Source organism: Oncorhynchus gorbuscha, linkage group LG16 (assembly GCF_021184085.1).
Source record: "Oncorhynchus gorbuscha isolate QuinsamMale2020 ecotype Even-year linkage group LG16, OgorEven_v1.0, whole genome shotgun sequence".
NCBI classification, from domain to species: Eukaryota; Metazoa; Chordata; class Actinopteri; order Salmoniformes; family Salmonidae; genus Oncorhynchus; species Oncorhynchus gorbuscha.
The window spans coordinates 5042312-5053341 of record NC_060188.1 but is presented as its reverse complement, the minus strand read 5'-3'; the positions used below and the strand labels follow the sequence as shown (position 1 = coordinate 5053341).

The 11030-nt window shown below is 47.1% G+C and overlaps 1 protein-coding gene across 1 annotated transcript in view; it reads left to right on the top strand.

Moving 5' to 3' along the window:
* The first annotated feature begins 602 nt into the window (after positions 1 to 602).
* Positions 603 to 11030, top strand: part of LOC123999545 (septin-9-like) — a 20421-nt gene continuing 9993 nt past the window's right edge. The window contains exons 1-3 of the mRNA XM_046305432.1: positions 603 to 738; positions 6943 to 7060; positions 9225 to 9320. Coding sequence (XP_046161388.1) covers positions 614 to 738; positions 6943 to 7060; positions 9225 to 9320 — 339 coding nt within the window. The 5' untranslated portion in view covers positions 603 to 613. The remainder of the gene's footprint in view (positions 739 to 6942; positions 7061 to 9224; positions 9321 to 11030) is intronic.

Below are 11030 nucleotides of genomic sequence, written 5' to 3'. Positions count from 1 at the left end.
GTTTTTTTCACATTAAAATAAAGTGGTGATCTAACTGACCTAAGAGAGGAATTTGTAAGAGGATTAAATGTCAGGAATTGTGAAAAACTGAGTTATATGTATTTGGCTAAGGTGTATGTAAGTAATAGTGTATAATAATAGTGTAGACATCTAAACTATGTAGTAGCACACATGGAATCATGAAGTAACCAACAACAATAAACATGTAAAGCTGTCATCAAGGCAGAAGTTGGCTACTTTAAAAAGTTTTTGACAGGATCCCGTATGTGTTATTTCATAGTTTTGATATCTTTACCATTATTCTACAATGTAGAAAATAGTATAGAAAATAGTAAATAAAGAAAAACCCTTGAATAAATAAGTATGTCCAAACTTTTGAGTGGTACTGTCACTCTCTCTCGTTAATATAATATAACCCCATACATCTCATCTAGATGACTAGTGTACACAGTACTGTGTATGACCTCATCCATCCTCTTTCTCTCCTCTTCCTGTCTTTCTCACTTGTCTCCCCTATCCATCCCCCAAAACTCCCCTTTCTCTTTAATCTGCCTCTCCCTTCCTTCCACTTCCTGTCTTCTTCCCTCCCTCCCTCTACAGTTGGCAGCCCATCATGAAGTTCATTAATGCCCAGTATGAGCAGTACCTTCAGGAGGAGATCAACATCAACAGAAAGAAGAGGATTCCAGACTCAAGGGTTCACTGCTGTATTTACTTCATACCCCCTACTGGACACTGGTGAGGCAGGAATGCTTACACACACACACACACACACACACACACACACACACACACACACACACACACACACACACACACACACTCACACTCACACTCACACTCACACTCACACTCACACTCACACTCACACTCACACTCACTCACTCACTCACTCACACTCACCTTGTGAAGGGTATGAATGTGTGGAGTGTTTCAGGTGAATGTTTAGATATGGCTGAGTGTCAAGCTGATTATTAACTAAACTTCATTCTTTGGATATTCCACTTTTTATCATCCTATTCAGTTGTCATGCCTTTTGAGGGATCAAAAATGCCATGTAATCAATCACAATAATTGTCATACACACACATGCACAGTGTCAGTGCCACAGTGCTGCTGCCCCCTGCTGTCCCTGAACAGTAGAGGATATGCAACTGGGAGATTTAAAAAGGAGAGAGAGAGTGAGAGAAGGAGTGAAGTGATTTATGTTAGATAAGCAGTGAGTCATAGGGAGAGTCCTACTCAAATAGCCCTGAATCATCAGAACAGAAAACACAGGAGGAGGACACAGTGAGTTTGGCATGACTTTCTGATACACATTAGTTATAACAACAATCTAATGCCCCGTGCTCTGCCATTCAAATATCAGATATGATGTCCAACGTCATACTGTGCCCTTCTGTGTAACATATACAGCCTATGTATGGGCCAGATTCACGGACAGAATGGGGATTCTCTGAGTGTGCTTTAGTCTCGGCATGTCTGTCTGAACGTACAGCTCATGTTCAACTACCCCCCACCACCACTCTGGATTGACTTGTAGTGGATCCTCCTCTGCTCCTCTGGATTGACCTGTAGTGGATCCTCCTCTGGATTGACCTGTAGTGGATCCTCCTCTGCTCCTCTGGATTGACCTGTAGTGGATCCTCCTCTGGATTGACCTGTAGTGGATCCTCCTCTGCTCCTCTGGATTGACCTGTAGTGGATCCTCCTCTGCTCCTCTGGATTGACCTGTAGTGGATCCTCCTCTGCTCCTCTGGATTGACCTGTAGTGGATCCTCCTCTGCTCCTCTGGATTGACCTGTAGTGGATCCTCCTCTGGATTGACCTGTAGTGGATCCTCCTCTGGATTGACCTGTAGTGGATCCTCCTCTGGATTGACCTGTAGTGGATCCTCCTCTGCTCCTCTGGATTGACCTGTAGTGGATCCTCCTCTGCTCCTCTGAATTGACCTGTAGTGGATCCTCCTCTGCTCCTCTGGATTGACCTGTAGTGGATCCTCCTCTGCTCCTCTGAATTGACTTGTAGTGGATCCTCCTCTGCTCCTCTGAATTGACTTGTAGTGGATCCTCCTCTGCTCCTCTGGATTGACCTGTAGTGGATCCTCCTCTGCTCCTCTGGATTGACCTGTAGTGGATCCTCCTCTGCTCCTCTGAATTGACCTGTAGTGGATCCTCCTCTGCTCCTCTGAATTGACCTGTAGTGGATCCTCCTCTGCTCCTCTGAATTGACCTGTAGTGGATCCTCCTCTGCTCCTCTGAATTGACCTGTAGTGGATCCTCCTCTGCTCCTCTGAATTGACCTGTAGTGGATCCTCCTCTGCTCCTCTGGATTGACCTGTAGTGGATCCTCCTCTGCTCCTCTGGATTGACCTGTAGTGGATCCTCCTCTGCTCCTCTGAATTGACCTGTAGTGGATCCTCCTCTGCTCCTCTGAATTGACCTGTAGTGGATCCTCCTCTGCTCCTCTGAATTGACCTGTAGTGGATCCTCCTCTGCTCCTCTGAATTGACCTGTAGTGGATCCTCCTCTGCTCCTCTGAATTGACCTGTAGTGGATCCTCCTCTGCTCCTCTGAATTGACCTGTAGTGGATCCTCCTCTGCTCCTCTGGATTGACCTGTAGTGGATCCTCCTCTGCTCCTCTGAATTGACTTGTAGTGGATCCTCCTCTGCTCCTCTGGATTGACCTGTAGTGGATCCTCCTCTGGATTGACCTGTAGTGGATCCTCCTCTGGATTGACCTGTAGTGGATCCTCCTCTGGATTGACCTGGGATTGACCTGTAGTGGATCCTCCTCTGCTCCTCTGGATTGACCTGTAGTGGATCCTCCTCTGGATTGACCTGTAGTGGATCCTCCTCTGGATTGACCTGTAGTGGATCCTCCTCTGGATTGACCTGTAGTGGATCCTCCTCTGGATTGACCTGTAGTGGATCCTCCTCTGGATTGACCTGTAGTGGATCCTCCTCTGGATTGACCTGTAGTGGATCCTCCTCTGGATTGACCTGTAGTGGATCCTCCTCTGGATTGACCTGTAGTGGATCCTCCTCTGGATTGACCTGTAGTGGATCCTCCTCTGGATTGACCTGTAGTGGATCCTCCTCTGCTCCTCTGGATTGACCTGTAGTGGATCCCCCTCTGGATTGACCTGTAGTGGATCCTCCTCTGCTCCTCTGGATTGACCTGTAGTGGATCCTCCTCTGGATTGACCTGTAGTGGATCCTCCTCTGCTCCTCTGGATTGACCTGTAGTGGATCCTCCTCTGCTCCTCTGAATTGACTTGTAGTGGATCCTCCTCTGCTCCTCTGAATTGACTTGTAGTGGATCCTCCTCTGCTCCTCTGGATTGACCTGTAGTGGATCCTCCTCTGCTCCTCTGGATTGACCTGTAGTGGATCCTCCTCTGCTCCTCTGAATTGACCTGTAGTGGATCCTCCTCTGCTCCTCTGGATTGACCTGTAGTGGATCCTCCTCTGCTCCTCTGGATTGACCTGTAGTGGATCCTCCTCTGGATTGACCTCCTCTGGATTGACCTGTAGACCTGTGGATCCTCCTCTGATCCTCCTCTGGATTGACCTGTAGTGGATCCTCCTCTGCTCCTCTGGATTGACCTGTAGTGGATCCTCCTGGATTGACTGTAGTGGATCCTCCTCTGGATTGACCTGTAGTGGATCCTCCTCTGGATTGACCTGTAGTGGATCCTCCTCTGGATTGACCTGTAGTGGATCCTCCTCTGGATTGACCTGTAGTGGATCCTCCTCTGGATTGACCTGTAGTGGATCCTCCTCTGCTCCTCTGGATTGACCTGTAGTGGATCCTCCTCTGGATTGACCTGTAGTGGATCCTCCTCTGGATTGACCTGTAGTGGATCCTCCTCTGGATTGACCTGTAGTGGATCCTCCTCTGGATTGACCTGTAGTGGATCCTCCTCTGGATTGACCTGTAGTGGATCCTCCTCTGGGATTGACCTGTAGTGGATCCTCCTCTGGATTGACCTGTAGTGGATCCTCCTCTGGATTGACCTGTAGTGGATCCTCCTCTGGATTGACCTGTAGTGGATCCTCCTCTGCTCCTCTGGATTGACCTGTAGTGGATCCTCCTCTGGATTGACCTGTAGTGGATCCTCCTCTGCTCCTCTGGATTGACCTGTAGTGGATCCTCCTCTGGATTGACCTGTAGTGGATCCTCCTCTGCTCCTCTGGATTGACCTGTAGTGGATCCTCCTCTGGATTGACCTGTAGTGGATCCTCCTCTGCTCCTCTGGATTGACCTGTAGTGGATCCTCCTCTGGATTGACCTGTAGTGGATCCTCCTCTGCTCCTCTGGATTGACCTGTAGTGGATCCTCCTCTGGATTGACCTGTAGTGGATCCTCCTCTGCTCCTCTGGATTGACCTGTAGTGGATCCTCCTCTGGATTGACCTGTAGTGGATCCTCCTCTGCTCCTCTGGATTGACCTGTAGTGGATCCTCCTCTGGATTGACCTGTAGTGGATCCTCCTCTGCTCCTCTGGATTGACCTGTAGTGGATCCTCCTCTGGATTGACCTGTAGTGGATCCTCCTCTGCTCCTCTGGATTGACCTGTAGTGGATCCTCCTCTGGATTGACCTGTAGTGGATCCTCCTCTGGATTGACCTCCTCCTCTGGATTGACCTGTAGTGGATCCTCCTCTGGATTGACCTGTAGTGGATCCTCCTCTCTGTAGTGGATCCTCTCCTCTGATTGACCTGTAGTGGATCCTCCTCTGGATTGACCTGTAGTGGATCCTCCTCTGCTCCTCTGGATTGACCTGTAGTGGATCCTCCTCTGGATTGACCTGTAGTGGATCCTCCTCTGCTCCTCTGGATTGACCTGTAGTGGATCCTCCTCTGGATTGACCTGTAGTGGATCCTCCTCTGGATTGACCTGTAGTGGATCCTCCTCTGGATTGACCTGTAGTGGATCCTCCTCTGGATTGACCTGTAGTGGATCCTCCTCTGGATTGACCTGTAGTGGATCCTCCTCTGGATTGACCTGTAGTGGATCCTCCTCTGGATTGACCTGTAGTGGATCCTCCTCTGGATTGACCTGTAGTGGATCCTCCTCTGCTCCTCTGGATTGACCTGTAGTGGATCCTCCTCTGGATTGACCTGTAGTGGATCCTCCTCTGGATTGACCTGTAGTGGATCCTCCTCTGGATTGACCTGTAGTGGATCCTCCTCTGCTCCTCTGGATTGACCTGTAGTGGATCCTCCTCTGGATTGACCTGTAGTGGATCCTCCTCTGGATTGACCTGTAGTGGATCCTCCTCTGGATTGACCTGTAGTGGATCCTCCTCTGGATTGACCTGTAGTGGATCCTCCTCTGCTCCTCTGGATTGACCTGTAGTGGATCCTCCTCTGGATTGACCTGTAGTGGATCCTCCTCTGCTCCTCTGGATTGACCTGTAGTGGATCCTCCTCTGGATTGACCTGTAGTGGATCCTCCTCTGGATTGACCTGTAGTGGATCCTCCTCTGCTCCTCTGGATTGACCTGTAGTGGATCCTCCTCTGCTCCTGCAGCTCAGAGGGACACACAGATGTGGAAACACTTACTCTTCCAGACCCCCATCCATTTCCTGTTTCACAGGCAGCGAGTTGCAACACGTCCCATAACACCCGTTTTCCATGACTGGAAAAAATGTCTTTCTCGCTCTCTTTCGCCAGGACTTGAAACAAATGCCTGTGTTTGCCTCCCTGCTCCAAGTTTCTTTCTCTGGTGTTTCTGCTGCTCAAACATCTGGGCCTGATTTGAGATTCATATAGAGCCACCCCAACCCCCAAAATAATGTTGCTACGGTATACAGCTATGACCCTTTAATTGAATTCCCCTCCTGTCTTATGTCTGCTCCTCCTCTGCATCTATCCCATGATGGTTCTATGCTTTGTTGCAATGGTCTGGGATCCAGTGCTGTGGTGGACTGCTGGCTTTGCCCTCATTTCTCTGGTTGTGATGTATAAGAGCGAGAGCCTTAACATATTGTCCCCTCCGATATAACCTGAGCAGCGTTTCATGTTCTTGCAGCGTTGCGGATGTCTGTCACATGTCCAACAACTGTTCTAGTCTAATGTTTAATACTCTAATGGGAGCGATATGAGAACAGAGTGTGTGTGTGTGTGTGTGTGTGTGTGTGTGTGTGTGTGTGTGTGTGTGTGTGTGTGTGTGTGTGTGTGTGTGTGTGTGTGTGTGTGTGTGTGTGTGTGTGTGTGTGTGTGTGTGTGTGTGTGTGTGTGTGTGTGTGTGTGTGTGTGTGTGTGTGTGTGTGTGTGTGTGTGTGCTCATCTGTCTGACCCAAAGGTCTTTATCAACAATGGCCAGTTTTATAGTGCAGTGATCTGAGCCAGCGTCAGCTGCATAAACCACAGACGGATAAGTTTCACACTTATGGAAGACTGGATTTCTCCAACCAACTGCTCAATGGCGGATAAGGCTCAGCTCAGTTCAAGGCTCAGTGTGGTTTAATTGACAGTGACAGACTGACTGATGTGGGTCTCAGATATACAGTAGGTTTAGCTTGTACATAGAGTATGTATGTGAATCTACAGTACTGTATGTCTGCTTGTCGCCCTCAGACAGCTGCGCTATGGGTATATTTCTTGGAGGATACCGCCCTCTGGTGGTTCTAGGATGTATCACACTGTCGACCCAAATAAACACTAAAACGTTGAACAAGAACTATAAAACAGACCTGGGTTCTAATACTATTTGAGATCATTTATAATACATTTGCCAGGCTTGATTGAGCTAGCCTGTTGCAACGGAACCAATAAAGTCCCAAAAGTGAAAACCCTGGTTCTTCAGTCAGTCTAAAGCAAATACTCAAAGTATTTGAGACATTTTGAATAGTGTTTGAACCCAGGTCTGCTATAGCTACAGGTGAAATGAAGCCCCTCTCTCGATCCCCCCCCTTCTCTCTCCCACTTCCAGTCTGCGACCTCTGGATGTGGAGTTTATGAGGCGTCTCAGTAAGGTGGTCAATATTGTTCCTGTCATTGCCAAGGCAGACACGCTCACCCTGGAGGAGAGGGACTTCTTTAAACAGAAGGTGAGCCCTCTCTCTCTCTTCTTCCATCTTTATCTGTCTCCAATTCCTATTTTTTTGTTGCATGCTGTCTCTCTCTCTCTCTCTCGCATATTTTGTGTTCTCCGCAGCAACAGGAAATGTTTCTTAAGTTGTTTGGCCACTGCCGCCCGTTCGGTCACTGTCCAATGAGAGAACACTGAGGATGTGTTGTGTGTATAGAGTACTTGTGAGGTCAGGACCTATAAAGCCAGGCTCTGGATTGGAGAGGAGTTATGTGGGAGTCATCCTCTCTCTCCCTCCTTTTCTGTCTCTCTCTCCTTTTCTGTCTCTCCCTCCTTTTCTGTCTCTCCCTCCTTTTGTCTCTCCCTCCTTTTCTGTCTCTCTCTCCTTTTCTGTCTCTCCCTCCTTTTCTGTCTCTCCCTCCTCTTCTGTCTCTCCCTCCTTTTCTGTCTCTCCCTCCTTTTCTGTCTCTCCCTCCTTTTCTGTCTCTCCCTCCTTTTCTGTCTCTCCCTCCTTTTGTCTCCCTCCTTTTCTGTCTCTCTCTCCTTTTCTGTCTCTCCCTCCTTTTCTGTCTCTCCCTCCTTTTCTGTCTCTCCCTCCTTTTCTGTCTCTCCCTCCTTTTCTGTCTCTCCCTCCTTTTCTGTCTCTCCCTCCTTTTCTGTCTCTCCCTCCTTTTCTGTCTCTCCCTCCTTTTCTGTCTCTCCCTCCTTTTCTGTCTCTCTCTCCTTTTCTGTCTCTCCCTCCTTTTCTGTCTCTCCCTCTTCTGTCTCTCCCTCGTTTTCTGTCTCTCCCTCCTTTTCTGTCTCTCCCTCCTTTTCTGTCTCTCCCTCCTTTTCTGTCTCTTTCTCCTTTTCTGTCTCTCCCTCCTTTTCTCTTCCTTTCTGTCTCTCCTCCTTTTCTGTCTCTCCCTCCTTTTCTGTCTCTCCTGTCTCCTTTTCTGTCTCTCCCTCCTTTTCTGTCTCTCCCTCCTTTTCTGTCTCTCCTGTCTCCTTTTTCTGTCTCTCCCTCCTTTTCTGTCTCTCCCTCCTTTTCTGTCTCTCCCCTCCTCTCCTCCTTTCTGTCTCTCCCTCCTTTTCTGTCTCTCCCTCCTTTTCTGTCTCTCCCTCCTTTTCTGTCTCTCCCTCCTTTTCTGTCTCTCCCTCCTTTTCTGTCTCTCCCTCCTTTTCTGTCTCTCTCTCCTTTTCTGTCTCTCCCTCCTTTTCTGTCTCTCCCTCCTTTTCTGTCTCTCCCTCCTTTTCTGTCTCTCCCTCCTTTTCTGTCTCTCCCTCCTTTTCTGTCTCTCCCTCCTCCTTTTCTGTCTCTCCCTCCTTTCTGTCTTTTCTGTCTCTCCTTTTTCTGTCTCTCCCTCCTTTTCTGTCTCTCCCTCCTTTTCTGTCTCTCCCTCCTTTTCTGTCTCTCCCTCCTTTTCTGTCTCTCCCTCCTTTTCTGTCTCTCCCTCCTTTTCTGTCTCTCCCTCCTTTTCTGTCTCTCCCTCCTTTTCTGTCTCTCCCTCCTTTTCTGTCTCTCCCTCCTTTTCTGTCTCTCCTCCTTTTCTGTCTCTCTCTCCTTTTCTGTCTCTCTCTGGTGTGTTTGTGTGTGTGTGCTTGTCTGTTTGTAAACGTGTACACGGACAGTGATGGGCCGTTGGTTTCTACAGAACATTTGGGGGAGATTAGTGAAGGGATTTACGTTAACACCATCTGTGGGTAACGCAGTGTGCAGATGGTCTCCATTTCTCACAAAATACTGTTATGTATCCAAAGGATTTGTCAGACATGTCTGGTTAATTGCGGTTGTTAGGCTTTTGCTTGTGTGTTCCCATAACCTTTTTACTTCATGTATTCAAGTCTCTGCAAGGGTGTATAAAGCATTTGTCGTGTTTCTCAACCTTTTTTTACAGCAGGGACCAGCAGGCTGGGTGTTTTATTGTAAGGCCGCTGACGACAAACTATCACTGTAGAACTGACTAAATGAGAGTCAGTTAACCAGCAAGCAGCATCCCATGGACTGGGGCTTTTCCACGGTGGAGGATGAGAAACACAGTCTCCACCCTAGTCATAGAGTTACCCTAACCTCTCCCCTCTTCATGGAGGTCACTCCCCTAACCCTGCTCCTTCAGCTCCAGAAGGAAGCCATCTGTATGGGGAGGCTGTTACCAGGCCAGTCTCACACTCTCCTCTCACCCAGAACTGTTGTTGTTCCCCAGATCAGGGAAGAGCTACGGGCCAATGGGATCGACGTGTACCCCCAGAAAGAGTTTGACGAGGACGCAGAGGACCGGATGATTAATGACAAGATCAGGGTGATTTGAGTTGACACATCCATGTTGACAACATCTGTCCACAGCTTTACCCACTTGCCCCTACCCATAAGCCCTCACATTACCGCTTATAACTGCACTCACCTGTGCTACGTGCCTGTTGATCCATGTTGATAACCTGGTTAAATACACTTAGGTCCCTGTTGATCCATGTTGATAACCTGGTTAAATTACACTTAGGTCCCTGTTGATCCATGTTGATAACCTGGTTAATTTACACTTAGGTCCCTGATGATCCATGTTGATAACCTGGTTAATTTACACTTAGGTCCCTGATGATCCATGTTGATAACCTGGTTAAATTACACTTAGGTCCCTGTTGATCCATGTTGATATCCTGGTTAAATTACACTTAGGTCCCTGTTGATCCATGTTGATAACCTGGTTAAATTACACTTAGGTCCCTGATGATCCATGTTGATAACCTGGTTAAATTACACTTAGGTCCCTGATGATCCATGTTGATAACCTGGTTAAATTACACTTAAGTCCCTGTTGATCCATGTTGATAACCTGGTTAAATTACACTTAGGTTAAATACACTTAGGTCCCTGTTGATCCATGTTGATAACCTGGTTAAATTACACTTAGGTCCCTGTTGATCCATGTTGATAACCTGGTTAAATTACACTTAGGTCCCTGTTGATCCATGTTGATAACCTGGTTAAATACACTTAGGTCCCTGTTGATCCATGTTGATAACCTGGTTAAATTACACTTAGGTCCCTGTTGATCCATGTTGATAACCTGGTTAAATTAAATTACACTTAGGTCCCTGTTGATCCATGTTGATAACCTGGTTAAATTACACTTAGGTCCCTGTTGATCCATGTTGATAACCTGGTTAAATTACACTTAGGTCCCTGTTGATCCATGTTGATATCCTGGTTAAATTACACTTAGGTCCCTGTTGATCCATGTTGATAACCTGGTTAAATTACACTTAGGTCCCTGATGATCCATGTTGATAACCTGGTTAAATTACACTTAGGTCCCTGTTGATCCATGTTGATAACCTGGTTAAATACACTTAGGTCCCTGTTGATCCATGTTGATAACCTGGTTAAATTACACTTAGGTCCCTGTTGATCCATGTTGATAACCTGGTTAAATTACACTTAGGTCCCTGTTGATCCATGTTGCTAACCTGGTTAAATTACACTTAGGTCCCTGTTGATCCATGTTGATATCCTGGTTAAATTTAAATTACACTTAGGTCCCTGTTGATCCATGTTGATAACCTGGTTAAATTACACTTAGGTCCCTGTTGATCCATGTTGATAACCTGGTTAAATTACACTTAGGTCCCTGTTGATCCATGTTGATAACCTGGTTAAATTACACTTAGGTCCCTGATGATCCATGTTGATAACCTGGTTAAATACACTTAGGTCCCTGTTGATCCATGTTGATAACCTGGTTAAATAACACTTAGGTCCCTGTTGATCCATGTTGATAACTGGGTTTAATTACACTTAGGTCCATGTTGATAACCTGGTTAAATACACTTAGGTCCCTGTTGGTCCATGTTGATAACCTGGTTAAATTACACTTAGGTCCCTGATGATCCATGTTGATAACCTGGTTAAATACACTTAGGTCCCTGTTGATCCATGTTGATAACTGGGTTTAATTACAGTTATGTCCCTGTTGATAACCTTGTTAAATTACACTTAGGTCCATGTTGATAAC